At 48.1% G+C, this 18,040-nt stretch overlaps 1 protein-coding gene across 8 annotated transcripts in view; it reads right to left on the bottom strand.

Annotated features, from left to right (window-relative positions):
• The window catches only part of HMGCL (3-hydroxy-3-methylglutaryl-CoA lyase), a 29,162-nt gene that overhangs the window by 3,141 nt on the left and 7,981 nt on the right, over window positions 1-18,040 (bottom strand). For 4 of the 8 annotated variants that reach the window (XM_053575128.1, XM_053575131.1, XM_053575130.1 and 1 more), the window contains 6 exons: window positions 15,253-15,360; window positions 14,201-14,296; window positions 10,100-10,248; window positions 6,797-6,860; window positions 5,140-5,328; window positions 696-821 (listed from right to left, as the gene is read on the bottom strand). In XM_053575128.1, the coding sequence (XP_053431103.1) occupies window positions 696-821; window positions 5,140-5,328; window positions 6,797-6,860; window positions 10,100-10,248; window positions 14,201-14,296; window positions 15,253-15,360 (732 nt within the window). Of the gene's footprint in view, window positions 1-694; window positions 822-4,998; window positions 5,070-5,139; window positions 5,329-5,831; window positions 5,923-6,796; window positions 6,861-10,099; window positions 10,249-14,200; window positions 14,297-15,252; window positions 15,361-18,040 lie in introns of those variants that run through there. The other 4 variants (XM_053575134.1, XM_053575135.1, XM_053575133.1 and 1 more) reach the window with 4 other exon arrangements.

Here is an 18,040-nt window from a genome sequence, read left to right on the forward strand (position 1 = left end):
TCAAACTCTTGGGCTCAAATGATTCTCTTGCCCCAGCCTCCTGAGTAGCTGGGACTACAGACACCTGGCACAATTCCTGGCTATTTTTTAGAGATGGCATCTCACTCTTGCTTGAGCTGGTCTCAAACCTGTGAGCTCAATCCACCTGCCTTGGCCTCCCAGAGTGCTAAACATTTTCTTACTTATCTTCAAAACAGTCCTATGCGATAGGTGCTATTATGATCCTCAGAGAGATGAAATAATTTTTGTAAGATCACACTGTGAGTGGCAAGACTAGGTTTTAAACCCAGTTCCACCTGATCCCAAGCTGCTGCCACCCCACCCCAAGGCCCTGTGGACTGTGATGGAGCCCTAGTGGCTAATTCTGCTGCCCTCATTTTACAGAGAACAAAACAAAGGCCCAGAAGGGACTGACTCATTTCAGGTCATGAACCTGATCCCTTTCTCTCCATACACCCTGGTGCCTCCTAGAACCCAAATGTCAAAGTCATACTGAGACCCTGCCCTCCTTGTGCCATACTCATGGCCTCATTCAACCACACTTTGCTACTTCAAAAACGTTTGACAAAATATCCGTAATTCCCAGGCACCCACTCCCCCACAACCCCAGACCAACCCATCAGTTTCTGTCCTCTGGCTTCAGGCCCAGCCCCAGTCAGTTCAAGGTTGTCACACCAGGGGACAGGCAGGCTTACCATGTGAATGCCCAGGCCAGATAGCATATAGACCAGGTCTTCAGTGGCCAAGTTTCCTGATGCCCCCTGTGCATAGGGGCAGCCTCCAAGTCCTGCCACAGAAGAGTCCACGACACTCACTCCCATCTGGAAATAAGGATGGTGAAACATGGCTGTTGCCAAGAACCACAGCCTACAAAGCCGGTCCCTGCAAACCTCCCAGGTGTCTATTGTCTGAGGTTCTACATTAGTGGTTCTCAACCTTCCAGTGCCACGGCTCTTCAATACAGTTCCTATGGGTTGAGACTCACAGGTAGAGAACCACTGTTCTACAGTGAGAGTTGTTCTAATTATGGCTTATGATTCTGTTGACATGAAAATCCCACTGAAAGAGACAGTGCTTTTTTTTTTTTTTTTTGTAGAGACAGAGTCTCACTTTATGTCCCTCGGTAGAGTGCCGTGGCCTCACACAGCTCACAGCAACCTCCAACTCTTGGGCTTAAGCGATTCTCTTGCCTCAGCCTCCAGAGCAGCTGGGACTACAGGCGCCCGCCACAACGCCCGGCTATTTTTTTTTTTGTTGCAGTTTGGCCGGGGCCAGGTTTGAACCCGCCACCCTCGGTATATGGGGCCAGCGCCTTACCGACTGAGCCACAGGCGCCGCCCCAACAGTGCTTCTTTTTTAAGACATGAGTTTTACTCACTCTGTGCCCTGAGTGGAGTGCCGTAGCATCATAGCTCACAGCAACCTCAAACTCCTAGGCCAAGTGATCCCCCTTGCTTCAGCCTCCCAAGTAGCTGGGACTATAGGTGCCTACCATGTTTTTCCATTTCTTTAGTAGAGACAGGGTCTTGCTCTTGCTTAGGCTAGTCTTGAACTCCTGAGCTCAAGTGATCCACCTGCCTTGGCCTCTGAAAGTGCTAGAATTACAGGTGTGAGCCACCGTGCCCAGCTGGTGATTCTCTTTTACTTTTTTGAGACAGAGTCTCACTTTGTTGCCCTCGGTAGAGTGCTGTGGCATCACAGCTCACAGCAACCTCCAGCTCTTGGGCTTAGGTGATTGTCTTGTCTCAGCCTCCTGAGTAGCTGGGACTACATGCACCTGCTACAACGCCCAGTTATTTTTTTGTTGCAGTTTGGCTGGGGCCGGGTTTGAACCTGCCACCCTTGGTATATGGGGCCGGTGCCCTACTCACCGAGCCACAGGCACCACCCTGTCTTTTACTTTCTAAAGTTTCCTCTGCCAGGAGTATCTTTCCTCCATTCCTTTCACAGTAGACTCCTTTTCACCCTTCAGGCCCCACCCTAAAAGCTACTTGCCCGAAGAGACCCTTTCTGATCCCTAACCTAACCCCCTCCCACTGCTGAGATTTCAGACCCCTGTTTACTTTGGCTTATTTATTCCTCCCCGACCGAGGGCTGCTCTCACTCCAAGTTGGGGCCTCTAACTGCACCAGGGCCATATACCATCTCTCCAGGTCAACTGCTTCTGGCTTTCCTAGATGAATATTTTGCATTCTTTTCTCTCCTTAAACCTCTACACCTTCTTCCCATCCTCATTCTCAGTTGCTTCCTTATTCAAAGGCAAAACAGATGTGATCAGAAGAGATGTCTCCACTAGTTTCCACTGCCTGCATCTGGGGCCACAGACCCACCATCCCTCATGCTACCAGGGATGAACTGTTGAGTTTCACAAGCCAAGGCCGACCCCTCCAGCTCTGCATGAGAGCTGTTCCTACCTGCTCAAGGATGTGCTGCACCAGTTAAGCCTCCCTTTCTCCTGCAACCTATTATTCCTTTTACAAGTCATTCTTACATAAGCAGCGTGAGATCACTCTGACCTTTTACAAACCCTTTTTGGAACCCTCCAATCTTCCCCATTCTTTGCCCCATGCCTGGGCTGGGCGAGGTGGCTCACACCTGTAATCTCAGCACTTTGGGAAGCCATAGCAGGAAGATGAGGCTAGGAGTTTGAAACCAGCCTGGGCAACATAGTAAGACTACATCTCTACAAAAAATAAGTTTTTGCAGTTTTTTTTTTTTTTTTGGCCGGGGCTGGTTTTGAACCCGCCACCTCTGGCACATGGGGCTGGCGCCCTACCCCTTTGAGCTACAGGTGCCACCCCCAAAAAATAAGTTTTAAAAATTAGCCAGGCATGGTGGCCGCAGCTACTTGAAAGGCTGAGGCAGAATTGCTTGAGCCCAAGAGTTCAAGGCTGTACTGAGCTATGGCACCACTGGGACACCTAATAAATGTCTCCAACTTCACAGGCCATAAAGAGAGCTCCTGATGGTTCTCCTGGGCTGGCCGCCTCTCCCTGCACACTCCAGGCATCCCTCCATGGCTCACCTCCTTGCTTTCATGGGTCTCTCTTAAATGCTGCCTCCTGAGTGAGGTTACTCTGTATAAAGACCTGGCACTCCCTTAACGTGCTCAATCTTCTTTCTCCATGGCACTTAGGAGCGCCTGGCTTACTCTATGTTTACTTGTTTATTACCTGTCTTTATTTTACTAGATTGTCAGCCTCATGAGGTCAGAGATTTTGTTTTGGTCACAGCTGAAGCCTCAGTGCTGACAAGTGTCTGGCTCAGAGTTCCGTCTTCACAGCGGAGTAAACGACCTTACAATTTGTGTTTACACATCTCTGGTCTTCATCTGTCTTCCTCGCTATGACACGAGCCCCCAGAGCGCAGGACTGGGCCTCTCTTGTTCCTATTGTCTTGTCAGCACTTAACAGAGTACCTGGCACATAGAAGTCACATGATACAATCTTTTCTGGAAAAAAAAAATTTTTTTTGAGAGGGTCTCTGTCACCCAGGCTAGAGTGCTGTGCTGTGGTGTCATAGCTCATGGCAACCTCAAATTCTTGAGTTCAAGCAACCCTCTTGACTCAGCCTCCTAAGGTAGCTACTCCCCTCCTGGAGTAGTGGGGACTATCGGCACCCAACACAATACCTGGCTAGTTTTTCTATTTTTAGTAGAGATGGGGGTCTCACTTTGCTCAGGCTGGTCTTGAATTTGTGAGCTCACCACAAATTCAAAGCAATCCACCTCCCTCCACCTCACATAATCCACCGGCCCATCCTCACATAATACAGTATCTTTAATGGCTGATCCTGTTCCCTGAGAATTTTCAAAAAGCAGATCATGAGGACATCAGGTGCCAAGAAAGAAAGAAGCACAAAGAAGCGGGAGTGTCCTGAGTGTGGCCAGGATGAAGTCTGGCCTTGGGCTCATCCTGGCTGTGCAGAAATCCCTTTTACCTGCCTGGAAAAGTGTGTGAGAGAAAGTCATTTCCCCCTTCCTGGTAGGCCAGGAAACTCACGAGCCGTAGGAAAACCGAGGGAGCAGGCCTGGGTGTCACAGCAAGCCAAGAAATGGAGGAGACCACAGAGTGGCAAATCTTAACCTTGACAACCAAACTCTGAGGAACCAGACCTGGGAAGTAATCTTATCACTGGGCTCAGCCACATGAACTTCTGGAGAAAATGGAGAAAAAAAAAAAAAAGATTGCTGGGTGGCGCCTGTGGCTCAGTGAGTAGGGCCCCGGCCCCATATACCGAGGGTGGGGGGTTCAAACCCAGCCCTGGCTGAACTGCAACCAAAAAAAAAAAAAAAAAAAAAAGCGGGGCGTTGTGGCAGGCGCCTGTAATCCCAGCTGCTCGGGAGGCTGAGGCAGGAGAATCGCGGAAGCCCAAGAGCTAGAGGTTGCTGTGAGTCCTGTGACATCATGGCACTCTACTGAAGGCGATAAAGTTAGTCTCTGTCTCTACAAAAGAAAAAAAAAAAAAAAAAGATTGCTAGGGATTGCCATCACCATCCTAAAGATGGTAGGTAGCCGGCCTCACAGGCTACGACAAGGTTGCCTGTGGTCAGACACCAAGAATGTTCCCTCTATAGGGCCACCAGCCAATGGCATCACCATTCTGGGCCAGAAGTAAACCTCAAGGGAAACCAAATTTGTGGTCTCACCCCAATCTTTGGGGAACAGCACCAAAGGCCTCCCATCTCCTGCTTCCCAATGCACACTTGCACACACTCACACCTGTGTGCTGTCACAGGGCTGGATTGTGCGAGTCCTCCCTGAACCCCACCTCAGTCTTGAGGTAGTTTCCTCCTTCCTTTTTCAACAGCTTCACTTCATGTCCATCCATAGGAGTCATGGCAGTGGATAGCCAGGGCACCCAGCCCCACTCTGGTCTCTTTTGCAAATCCTCCCTGACAGCCTCAGCTGGGATGGGGTCCTCTCTCTAGACTTCCTCCCCTTGTGGTATCTGTCATAATGCAGTAGGATTATCATGTAAATCCCTTGACTGTCTCACCAACAGATGTGGGCACCTTTAGGGCAGGGTCACCATGTCTGTGTCCAGTACGCTGGCATCAGTAAGTGCTGCTGAAAGAATAAACAAAACCAAGCTGTCCTGCTACCAAGCCTTTGGGAGAATGAGCACGACTTTAATTACCTGCAGGGCCATCAAGGTGTTAGCCAGGGCTTGGCCATAGGTGTCATGGCAGTGGACAGCCAGGGCAGCCAGAGGTACCTCGTGCATGACAGCAGTCAGCATGTCCCTCATGGTCCCTGGGGTGCCCACACCAATGGTGTCCCCCAGGGAGATCTCGTAGCAGCCCACTGAGTACAACCTCTTGGCGACCTGAGGAAGCAAGGAGGCACTTGGAGGACACGGATTCCACCAGCCAGGCGTCCAGGTGCTCAGAGGCAGGGATCCTCTGTGGAGGTAGCACAGCTCTGTGCCTGAAGCACTGAATTCCTGCTGGACCACAGGCTCCCTCAAACCGGAGTGAGAGTGATGTCCTCACTCTGCTGACCAGGGGACTGAGACTAGGGGGCAGACAGCACTGTGCTTTCCTACCCACCTGCACCCATCATGCTCCCGTCTTCACAGCCCTTCCATGCATGCTGTCAGACCCAGTAGTGACTTTGATTCCTTTCACACAGTATTCCTGTCAGTGGTAAGACCTTTGAGGCCATGGACTAAGACACTACTTCTATTTTTTGATAGAAGTACGTAACTATTACAACAAAAACAAAAAAAATAAATAAATTAAAAAAAAAAAAGTAGTACATAACTATTTAAATGTTTAGGAAGCCCATACGCAAACCCCTAAAAGTACTGTGTGTGAAACAGGAGCAGACCTGAGGAGATGCTGTCCTCACCGGACTGCTCGACAAGGTGAGGAAGCATGTGGCAGGGCCAGGGACACCGATCACACTCACCGGGGATCTGCTGGATTGGGAGTGAAATGGTGACACTCCTCCCTGCAGCACCCTGCACACTGGAATGAAGCGGCAGTGGCTGCCCTGTAGGAGGTGGTGGGTGCAACAAGAGGAACAGGCCTTAGACTCTACTCTGATGTACCTCAAGTGCCAGCTCCAGGACTTGCTAACTGTGGCAAAGGACTTACCTTTTCTGAGCTTCAATTTCTGCTCTTGAAAAATGGTGATGACCCATTGTAGGGCTATGGCGAGTACTGGCAGCAACGTGAGGCTAAGACCTAGAGCACAGCATCTGCTGTCAACCAACAGCTGCCACTGTTACTATCCCTCCTTGCTACATGGTTTTGTGGGAAAAACAAGTAGGCTTTGGAGGGAGAAAAAATAGGGTTTGTGACCTGGTTTCACCATATGCAACCTGTGTGGCAAGGTATTCAGTCTCAAATTCGCACAGTGCTTTTGAAGGAAAATGACATAAGCTCTTGGGTTGCTCAAACTTGATTCCTGCCCCGTGTTCTTCTCAGTCTTGAGGTGGTTACTATTGTTAGGGTGTCAAGGGTAGGGACTCTGGACCACTGCAAGGACTGTGGGAACTCCTGGGTGAGCAGCCCCTCACAGAGGATTATCAACTGTCAACTGATCAGATTGGAAACTGAATCGGAGGCTTTCAGGCTGGGGTAGAGGCCAGGAGCTTCAAAGACTACATGCCCAGCTAGGAGGTGGTCTCCAGGGAGCAAGTCAGGCCTGTGCCTAAAGTGGGCTTAGTGATGAAGCTGGGTGACTGAATGAATCAGTAACCTCTGGGAGAGTTGGGGAGAGGGACTTGTGTGCTCAGGGCAGACCAGGTAGCTGACCCTCACAACACCTGCCCGGACACACACACACACCTCAGCTACTTTAGCCGGGGAGATCTTCCCTTCATAGGGGCAGCCAAGTGCACAGGAGACGTACCTGTGGGAAAACAGGGGAGGAATGAAGTCAGTGCTCCCCAGCTCTCTGGCCAGCTGGGCTGAGGCAGGGTGGCATTGTGACATACATTCTCGTCAGCACGCAGCCAACACCTTCAGCTGGGCATTAGGCCGAGAACCCAGGTGAATGGCAACTTCAACAGGTGGAATGAGAGCAGAGGCAGCACGGCCCAGTGCTGGGAAGACGCAATGGAGAACCCAGGGAGGGCAGGGTGCCCATGGGCCTACAGATTAGAAAGCAGGAGTTGTATAGGCCTCAGGAGAAGCAGCCAAGGATTAACGATAAGAGGGCGAGGAGGAGAAGCTAATATAGCAACATGAGCGGGCATGGGGCAGTATGGAGACAAGGCAAAGCAGACTGATGTGCAGGGGAGCCAGGGGCAGCACTCACTGGAGACCAAGGCCTGGATGAAATCAAAGACCACAAGAGCTGAGGAGACTATGAATCAGAAATAGGCTGAGCTGGCCTGACGGCGAAGAGACTGGCTGCGCCAGTGAGCTGCCAGAAAGAGTCGTTCCCTTATTCAGTTGATGTTTACTGAGTTGCCTACCATGTGCCAGGCACTGGGAATAGACCAGTGAGCAAGAATACTAAGGTCTCCACCCTCGTGTACTTATTTCAAGTGAGGGAGATAGCCAGTGAAAAGGCAGACAATTCAGAACCATTTTAGAAAAAAATATACAACAGAATTAAGAAAAAAAAAAAAAAAAAGAAAAGGCAACCAAATAATCAGATGAGATAGTCCTAGGAAGTGATCAGTGCTACATAGAAAAGAAAAGGGAAATGAGATGGGAGCAACTAGAGACGGCCAGCTGTAGTGAGGCTGGTCTAGGAAAAGACTGCTAAGAACATTGTTCTGAGAAAGCTGGGAGATCTTCTGTATTTTATTTTTTTAAGAGACAGAGTCTCACTTTGTTCCCCTTGGTAGAGTGTCGTGGCATCACAGCTCACAGCAACCTCCAGGTCTTGGGCTTAGGCGATTCTCTTGCCTCAGCCTCCCAGTAGCTGGGACTATAGGCACCCACAACGCCCAGCTATTTTTTGTTGCAGTTTGGCTGGGGCCAGGTTCAAACCTGCCACCCTCAGTTTATGGGCCAGCGCCCTACCCACTGAGCCACAGGTACCTGTCGGGAGGGAGGTCTTTTGCAAGAGTATTCCAGGCAGAGAGCAAAGGCTGGAAAAAGCCCAGAGACAGAAGAATTAGGCATGGTCAAGACAGAACAAAGGACAGACAGCTAGGGCTCAAAGTAAGGGTGAGAGAAGTCTGAGCAGAGTTGGGAGAGGCGGCACAAGCCTGACCAGGGCTCTGGCAGTCTGTGGAAGGGGTCTGGAGCTTAGACGCAGACAGCTTCCAGCCCTACCACCCTGTTGGAATTGAGGAGTCTTTAAAGCCTTTTAGAACCAAACAAAGTATTTTGTATATAAAGAGGCAAAATAGGCACCCATAGCACAGTGGTTATGGCCCCGGCCACATGCATCGAGGTCGGCGGGTTTGAACCCAGCCCAGGCCAGCTAAACAACAATGACAACTGCAATAAAAAAATAGTCAGGCATTGTCGTGGGTGCCTATAGTCCCAGCTACTTGGGAGGCTGAGGCAAGAGAATTGCTTGAGCCAAAGAGTTTGAGGTTGCTGTGATGTCACAACACTCTACAGAGGGCAATATAGTGAGACTCTGTCTCAAAAAAAAAAAAGAGGCAAAATAAATGTTTACTGGATGAATAATTTCAGACTCATAGAAGTGTTGAATCTTCCACGTTTTCTTCAAACATTTCTGAGCAAGGAAAAGGTAAGAGAGATTTGGAGGAAACAACACAGGCCTGGGAGTTAGGCAGACATGACCTAAGCTACTACCATCAGTTACTGGGTACCTAATGTATGCAGGCCCTGAAATGGCGAGCAGAGCGCACCAGAGATGTGGGTTTCTCTTCATGGAAAAGGCAAGTGGAACCCTGGGGTGTGAAGGGGTGGGGTGGGAGGGAATTTAACAAGCAGTCAAGCTATGTTAGAGGATGCAAGGGCCTATGGGGTCCCACAGAAGGGCACTGACTTCAGCTAAGGTACAGTGAAAGCTTCTCAGAGGAACTGACATCCACAAGAAAACCTGATGTGTGAGCAGGAGGAGGAGAACTTAGGAGGAGAAGCGCTGTCAGCGTGTAGAAAGCACATGCAGGGCGGCACCTGTGGCTCAGTGAGTAGGGTACCAACCCCATACACCAATATACCAAAGGTGGTGGTTCAAACCTGGCCCAGGGCAAACTGCAACAAAAAAATAGCCGGGCGTTGTGACAGACGCCTGTGGTCCCAGCTACCTGGGAGGCTAAGGCAAAAGAATCACGTAAGCCCAAGAGTTGAAGGTTGCTGTGAGCTGTGATGCCACTGCACTCTACCGAGGGCGACAAAGTGAAACTCTGTCTCTAAAAAAAAAAAAAAAAAAAGAAAGAGAAAAAAAAGCACATGCAAAAAAGGGGAGAGTGACAAGAGGGGCATGTGGCAAATGGAAAGATGTTCTAGCTGGGCTGAAGTGTACCATGCAAAGGAAGAGGAGCCAGAAGAAAACAGTAAACAATAAGGCTGCAGAGAATGGCAGAGACCAAATCCTGCAGGGTCTTATAAACCACCTTAAAACGCCTGACCTTGGTCAGTCACTGAAAGGTTTTCAACCAGAAGCGATGTGATCAGATGTGAACATTTGAAAGATGATTTTGGCTGCAATATGGATAGCTGTGTGACTGCACAGGAGACCATTCACCCTTCCTGAGCTTCAGCTGTGGCATCTGTAAAGTGGAGACAGCCCCCTCCCTGCTGGCCTAGTATGAGGTTTTACTTAGATACTAGATATACAAAGCTAGGAACTTCTGCTATTAGAGGTGCAATGCTGGAAACTTAAGAGGCCCGCTGCAATCTTTCTCTTGCCAATATTCGTGAGGGATCCTAAATAATTAGAAGTGAAACCAGGACTAAACTTATCTCCACAAACCCCAATTAGTGTCCTGCCTTGCCATATTCCCTTGGTGAAACTGACCCAAAATTCAGGTTTGAGAGAAAGCACTTGCTAGGATTTCTTCTGACCACATTTCCTTGAGAAAAGATACCTAGGTGTGGAGTTTAGATGGCCCCAATCCAGGACAAGGGACTTGCGGTAGCAAGACTGCTTGAGTCAAAGCCTAGCTCTGTTCCAGAACGGCACTGAGGAAAAGATCCCAGTGTGGTCTGACTCACCCCCGCACAAGAATGCCCCTGGCCTGGGCTGCCTTCATGATTGAATCAAATTGCTGGAGACTCTCTTCTATAGAGCTGTTGATGTTCTTCTGGGTGAAGAGCTCTGAGGCAGCTCCGAAGATGGATACTTCCTTGGCTCCTGCAACTACCTGTCAATATCCAGGTGAACTCCTGTCAGCATTTTTCTCTTCAAGAAACATAGACACAGAGTGGCAAAAAACACATCTTATGAAATGGTGTGGTGTGTGAAGTGTGAATGTTACAGGCTGAATTGTGTCCCCTAAGAAGATGTGTTGAAGTGCTAACCCCCAGTGCTCAGAATGTGACCTCATGTGGATACAAGGTCACTGCAGATGTAATTAGTTAAGACTAGTCAAGATAAAACATAGAGTGGGTCCCTAATGTAGTTTGATTGGTATTTTAAAGGAAGACCATGTGAACATGGAGGCAGAGACTGGGGTGACACAAGCCAAGCAAGGCCAAGGAGTAGGCCACACCAGAAACCAACAGAGAAGCATGGGACAGACAGGTTCTCTTTTTTTTCTGAGAGTCTTATTTTGTCGTCCTTAGTAGAGTGCCACGGAGTCATCATAGCTCACAACAACCTCAAACTCTTGGGCACAAGCGATCCTCTTGCCTCAGCTTCCTGAGTAGCTGGGACTACAGGTGCCTTCCACAATGCCTGGCTATTTTTTTTTGTAGAGACAGAGTCTTACCTTATTGCCCTCGGCAGAGTGCTGTGGCCTCATACAGCTCACAGCAACCTCCAAATCCTTGGGCCTAGACAATTCTCTTAACTCAGCCTCCCAGGTAGCTGGGACTACAGGCGCCCGCCACAACGCCCAGCTATTTTTTTGTTGCAGTTTGGCCGGGGCTGGGCTTGAACCCGCCACCCTCGGCATATGGGGCCGGCACCCTACCCGCTGAGCCACAGGCGCCACCTGGCTATTTTTTTTTTTAAAGAGATGGGGTCTTGGCTGGGAGCCTGTAGCTCAGCAGTTAGGGTGCCAGCCACATGCACCAGGGCTCGTGGGTTCAAACCCGGCCTGGGCCTGCTAAAACAAACAAAGAAAGAAAAATAGCTGGACGTTGTGGCAGGTGCCTGTAGTCCCAGCTACTAGGGAGGCTGAGGCAAGAGAATCACTTGAGCCCAAGAGTTTGAGGTTGCTGTGAGCTATGACACTACGGCATTCTACCCATGGCGACAGCTTGAGACTCTGTCTCAAAAAAAAAAAAATAGTTTTTTTTGCCTAAATGCAAAACCAGTATCTCTAATGATTTTCTTGTCTAAAATTGTAAGAAAATTCAAAGACAAAAGTAGGTCAAAAGTAAATGGAGGGAAAAATAACATAAACATAACATAAACTACATAACTACATAAACAACATCGAAAGAAAACAAGTGCTACTCACTGTACTTAGACAAAACAGACATTAAACCATAAAAGGTCCCGGGTGGCGCCTGTGGCTTAGTGGGTAGAGCGCCGGCCCCATATACCAAGGGTGGTGGGTTCAAACCCAGTCCTGGCTGAACTGCAAACAAAAAAACAGCCGGGCATTGTGGTGGACACCTGTGGTCTCAGCTTCTCGGGAGGCTGAGGCAAGAGAATAGCCTAAGCCCAGGAGCTGGAGGTTGCTGTGAGCTGTGACACCATGGCACTCTACCGAGGGCGACATAGTGAGACTACAAAAGTCTCTACAAAAAGATAAAAATTAAAAAAAAAGGTCCTAAGAGAGAGATACAGTTGCTCATGCCCTGTAGCCCTCAAGAGACTGAGGCAGGAGGACTGCTTGAGGCCAGGAGGTCAACACTAGTCTGGGAAACATAGCAAGACTCCATTGCTACAAAAAATTAAAAAATGTAATCAGGCATGGTGATGTGCATCTGGAGTCCCAGTGGAGGCTGGGATGGGAGGATCACTTGAGCCCAGAAGTTCCAGCCTGGACAACAGAGTAAGATCTTGCCTTTTTTTGAGACAGCATCTCACTTTGTCACCCTTGGTAGAGTGCCCCAGCATCTTAGCTCACAGCAACCTCAAACTCTTTGGTTCAAGTGATTCTCCTGCCTCAGCCTCCCAGGTAGTTGGGACTACAGACACCTACTACAACACCCAGCTATTGTTTAAGAGCTGGAGTCTCACTCTTGCTTAGGTTTATCTTGAACTTGTGAGCTCAGGCAATACACCACCTCAGCCTCTCAAGTGCTGGGGTTACAGGTGTGAGCCACCCTGACTGGCCAAGATCTTGCCTTTAAGAAAATAGTAATTAGAGCAGTGCCTGTGGCTCAGTGGGTAGGGCACTGGCCCCATATACCGAGGGTGGCGGGTTCAAACTTGGCCCTGGCCAAACTGCAACAACAACAACAACAACAAAATAGCCAGGTGTTGTGGTGGGTGCCTGTAGTCCCAGCTACTCAGGAGGCTGAGGCAAGAGAATCACCTAACCCCAAAAGCTGGGGGTTGCTGTGAGCTGTGACACCATGGCACTCTACTGAGGGCGATGAAGTAAGACTCTGTCTCTAAAAAAAAAAGAAAATAGTAATTAAAAAAAGGTTCCAAGTGACGGGCGGCGCCTGTGGCTCAGTGAGTAGGGCGCTGGCCCCATATGCCGAGGGTGGCGGGTTCAAACCCAGCCCCGGCCAAACTGCAACAATAAAAAAATAGCCGGGTGTTGTGGCGGGCGCCTGTAGTCCCAGCTGCTCAGGAGGCTGAGGCAAGAGAGTCGCGTAAGCCCAAGAGTTAGAGGTTGCTGTGAGCCGTGTGACGCCACGGCACTCTACCGGAAGGCAGTACAGTGAGACTCTGTCTCTACGGAAAAAAAAAAAAAAAGTTCCAAGTGACAAAGAACGTGATATATTAATATAAGATCCAAACTATCAAGGAGACAACAATGCTAAGCATTTACACACCTAATAACAGGCCATCGGGTGGCGCCTGTATACCAAGGGTGGTGGGTTTGAACCGGGCCACGGTCAAACTGCAACAAAAAAATAGCCAGGCGTTTGGGCACGCCTGGTGGTGGGCACCCATAGTCCCATCTATTTGTAAGGCTGAGGCAAGAAGATCACTTGAGACCAAGAGTTTGAGGTTGCTGTGAGCTAGGATGCCACCGCACTCTACCCAGGGTGACAAAATTAGACTCTGTCTCAAAAAACAAACAAACAAACAAACAAAAAAACCAGGGCGGCGCCTGTGGCTCAGTGAGTAGGGCACCAGCCCCATATGCCGAGGGTGGCGGGTTCAAACCCAGCCCCGGCCAAACTGCAACAAAAAAATAGCCGGGCGCTGTGGTGGGTGCCTGTAGTCCCAGCTGCTCGGGAGGCTGAGGCAAGAGAATCGTGTAAGCCCAAGAGTTAGAGAGTTAGAGGTTGCTGTGAGCCGTGTGATGCCACGGCACTCTACCCAAGGGCGGTACAGTGAGACTCTGTCTCTACAAAAAAAAAAAAAAAAACAAAAAAAAAACAGAACCACCAGGCAGAAGAAAAAGAAGACCTGAACAACACCGTAAACCAACTAAATCTAACAGACACATAACAGAACATTCTAACAACAAAATTTACATTCTTCTCAAGTACACTTTGAACATCTTCTAGAATAAATATGTTAGATTATTAATTTAGTCTCAGTAGCTTTTAAGAGATGGGTATCATGTAATGCATTTTTCTCTGAACACCACAGAATACAGTTTGAAATAAAAGGAGAAAAACTGATATAAAAAATAATAAGGTTGGCAGATTCCTGAAACACCTATGGAGTTCCTGGTTACCTTCTCTGAAGAAGTGGGTAATAACAAGAGCTCATATGTCTCAGGTACTACACTGTGCCCTAAATCTCGCTAGGCTTGGCAGTGTTTGTGCACTCTGTCCTCTGAAATCCTCACAACATTATGTATGATCATTAGCCCTATTTTATAGACAGAACCTGAGGTTCAGAGAGGTTAAGCAACTTGTCAAGATCACAGAGCGGCCAGGTCTGTCCCAGGGTCTGACTGAAAGACAAGATGATCAGACAGACATCTCAGGACAGGGGAGGCCCCAAGACAAGGCAGGGACTCAGACCCTAAATCTCATTTCTACAGCCCCACCAACGAGCTGTCCTCTTACCGCTGCCTCAAAACCTTTCAAATTTGGGGTCAGGACTGGGTAGTTGATGCCAGGAAACTTCTTAATGCCCTTCAAGACTTCAGTGTGGTCAGCCATCTAGGAGCCAAAGAAGACATTGCCAAGTCATCACCAGGAGAGGGCAGAGAGCTCAGTTAGAGAAAATATTTCTATCACAAAATCTCTGTTGTCCAGAACCCTTGGAGAATGATGCTGCCTGCAAAGCTGAGTATCCCTAATGTTTTTATGATATAAATGCCCTAGGTTTGGGTGATGTCCAATTTTCTCTTGTGGCCCATACTGCCAGCTTTGCAGAAGCAGAGAGCAGTAATAACTACTACCAGCCACTCACTGAGAACATACTCTAAGCCAAGCACTGCATTCAGCTCTGTGTTATCTGACACTCATTTTGAATCTCTATTCTTCCCACTTGGTTGTTTCTGTGAAGTAGGGGTCGTTCCTCTTCCCCTTTTATAAACACAAAGCCACAGACAGGCACAGAGATTCTGGACTTTTAGAGCCAGAAGAGACCTGAGGGGTCATCTCAAACTTGGAGAGAAAAAAGGTCTTAGCAGGTTTACCCAGCAAGTGGTGCAGGGCTAAGACAGAGCCTAAGGCTCCCAAATCCCAGGTCACGGTTTTTTTTTTTTTTTGTAGAGACAGAGTCTCACTTTATTGCCCTCAGTAGAGTGCCATGACGTCACACAGCTCACAGCAACCTCCAGCTTTTGGGCTTATGCGATTCTCTTGTCTCAGCCTCCTGAGCAGCTGGGACTACAGGCGCCCGCCACAACGCCCCGCTATTTTTTGGTTGCAGTTTAGCCGAGGCGGGTTTGAACCTGCTACCTTGGTATATGGGGCCGGCACCCTACTCACTGAGCCACAGGCGCCACCCCCAGGTCATGTTCTTTTCCTGAGACACAGAGCTATGAATCACCAGAAATTTCTCAAGGCTACAGACCTAGAAACCTAAGTTCCCTGCTTCTCTTTGCTTTGAGGGCAAATGCAAAACTTCCCATCCTGAGAAAGGTCTCTCACTGAGGCCTGGGTCTTACCTGGGGAACCCACTTGGGAGACACAAAGCTGGTGGCTTCTATAACTGGAAGTCCTGCTTCAGAAAGCATGTCTATGAGCTTGATTTTCACTGGAGTAGGTACGATATTCTATAGTGGAGAAACACCAAAAGACAGGTCAACAAAGCTGGTAGTCAAATGGCCATAGAAAATAGTGCCTGTGGCTCAGCTCCTGTAGCTCAGCCACATACACCAGAGCTGGTGGGTTCGAATCCAGCCCTGTACTGCCAAACAATAGTGACAACTACAACCAAAAAATAGCTGGGCGTTGTGGCAGGCGTCTGTAGTCCCAGCTACTTGGGAGGCTGAGGCAAAAGAATCGCTTAAGCCCAAGAGTTTAAGATTGCTGTGAGCTGTGATGCCTTAGCACTCTACCCAGGGTGACATAGTGAGACTCTGTCTCAAAAAAAGAAAAAGGATATAAATAGTGCCTTTTAGTTCAAAACTTTTGCTAGAGCAAGCACTTCATGATCTTAACTTCCAAACACTAACATGAATTCACAGGTAATCCCCATCAAGAGGTGGGGCACAAGGCTTGTCTTAGAGCTCCACAGACAGTGTTTTGCAGTAGACCAGCGGTTCTCAACCTGTGGGTCGCAACCAATGAAAATATATCCTGCGTATCAGATACTTAAATTATGATTCAGAACAGTAGCAAAATTACAGTTATGAAGTAGCAACGAAAATAACGTGAGGAACTGTATTAAAGGGTCGCAGCATTAGGAAGGTTGAGAACCACTGCACTAGACGCAGCTTCTTACCTGAAAAGCAGTTAATATTCACATGGAAACATTTTTCTGAAATGCAGACTCTTCCTTAACTAAATGTGTGTTAACTTGTGACCCCATCACAAACAGAGAACCATGTCCGATGGCCTAAAAGGCAGAGATGACTAACCCTCTGCGTCCTGGGTTGGGGACTCCAAGTATCACACCCTCCTCTTTCACATCACCTCACTTGCATAGGACGCTTTATCCTCATGTGTTCAGCTTGTAGCTTCTTTCCCTCCCTCCTGCACCATGAGTAGTCACTTGCCAGATTCTATGATTCCTCTTTCCGAGTCTACCATCATTATCCCATGCACTTTGTCATAGTCTCATTCAATTAATTCATTCTACATAGGAATCCTCCAAAAATGCAGCCTCCATTACCTCACTTTCTTGCTCAAAACCTTTCAATGGGGCTCAGCGCCTGTAGTTGAGCGGCTAGGGTGCTAGCCACATAAACCAGAGCTGGCAATGACAACTACAACAACAACAAAAAAAGCCAGGTGTTGTGACAGGCGCCTGTAGTCCCAGCTACTTGGGAGGCTGAGGCAAGAGAATCGCTTGAGCCCAAGAGTTTCAAGTTGCTGTGAGCTGTGATACTACAGCACTCAACTGAGGGCAACATAGTGAGACTCTGTCTCAAAAACAAACAAACAAAAAAAAACCCGTTTCTATGCCTCCCTAATACCCCTAGGATTAGGTAAATAAATTCTAAGAACTCCAGATCCTTCTCAATAGGTCCTCCCACAAGACCCCTCCTCTCCAAGTTCTCTCCCACTGCTCTTAGTCCACTCCACAAATAATTTCTGAAAGCCTTCATGTTCCAGGTATTGTGTTAAGTGCTGCGGATATAGGGGTAAGGAGAACAGGCAGGAGTCTGCCTTCATGGAACATGAGCTCAAAGACTCTGTTTCCAACAAAGCACTATTAAAGCTAGCACGGGCATGCTTTAAAAGAACAAAAAAAAAAAAAGAAAAGCTTTTCTTTACTGAAAAAATAATCAATACATATTTCAGAAAAACATGCCAAAAACAAAAGAAAACTACTTTTAGGACCTTCCGCTGATAACACTATTAACATCCTTTTTGCGACTTTTTAGCTCTGTACAGTCTAACATGTTAGCCACTCACCCTGTGTGGTTAAATTTACTTAAAATCATGTAGAAGTAAAAATTCAGTTCCTTGGCCACCCCAGCCATAAAACCGCAAGTGTCTAGTGGTTACCAGATGGACAAACTCAAGTCTAGAATATTTCCATCTGCACAGAAAGTTCTAGGGGACATGCTGGTCAAGATCCTATTCTAGGTAGATGCTCCTGCATATCTATCTCTTTGTTTCTTACACAAAAGTGTAAGGTTAAAATACATGGGGCGGTGCCTGCAACTCAAGGAGTAGGGCACCGGCCCCATATACCAGGGGTGGCAGGTTCAAACCCAGCCCTGGCCAAAAAATGCAAAATAAAAAATAAATAAATTTAAAAAAAAAAATAAAATACACATTGGGCGGCGCCTGTGGCTCAGTCGGTAAGGCGCCAGCCCCATATACCGAGGGTGGCGGGTTCAAACCTGGCCCCGGCCAAACTGCAACCAAAAAATAGCTGGGCGTTGTGGCGGGTGCCTGTGGTCCCAGCTACTCGGGAGGCTGAGGCAAGAGAATCGCTTAAGCCCAGGAGTTGGAGGTTGCTGTGAGCTGTGTGAGACCACGGCACTCTACCGAGGGCCATAAAGTGAGACTCTGTCTCTACAAAAAAAATAAAATAAAATACACATGAACATTATTTTATAACCTGTTTGAGTTGCTTAATATATATATCTTTGTTATTAATGGCTTCATATTTCATGAAAAGTCCATGATATATTTAATACAACTTTCTCCATATCGAACATCAGGTTGTTTCCAGCTGTTCTGCTATTAACCAACAGGTTTGTAAGGAACCCCAAGGCTTAATCTCTGCACTTGGTCTTTAAGACTTCCTTTGGCTAAATCGCCAATCTCTTGATGTGG

Source organism: Nycticebus coucang, chromosome 22, assembly GCF_027406575.1.
Source record: "Nycticebus coucang isolate mNycCou1 chromosome 22, mNycCou1.pri, whole genome shotgun sequence".
In the NCBI taxonomy this organism is placed as follows: Eukaryota; Metazoa; Chordata; class Mammalia; order Primates; family Lorisidae; genus Nycticebus; species Nycticebus coucang.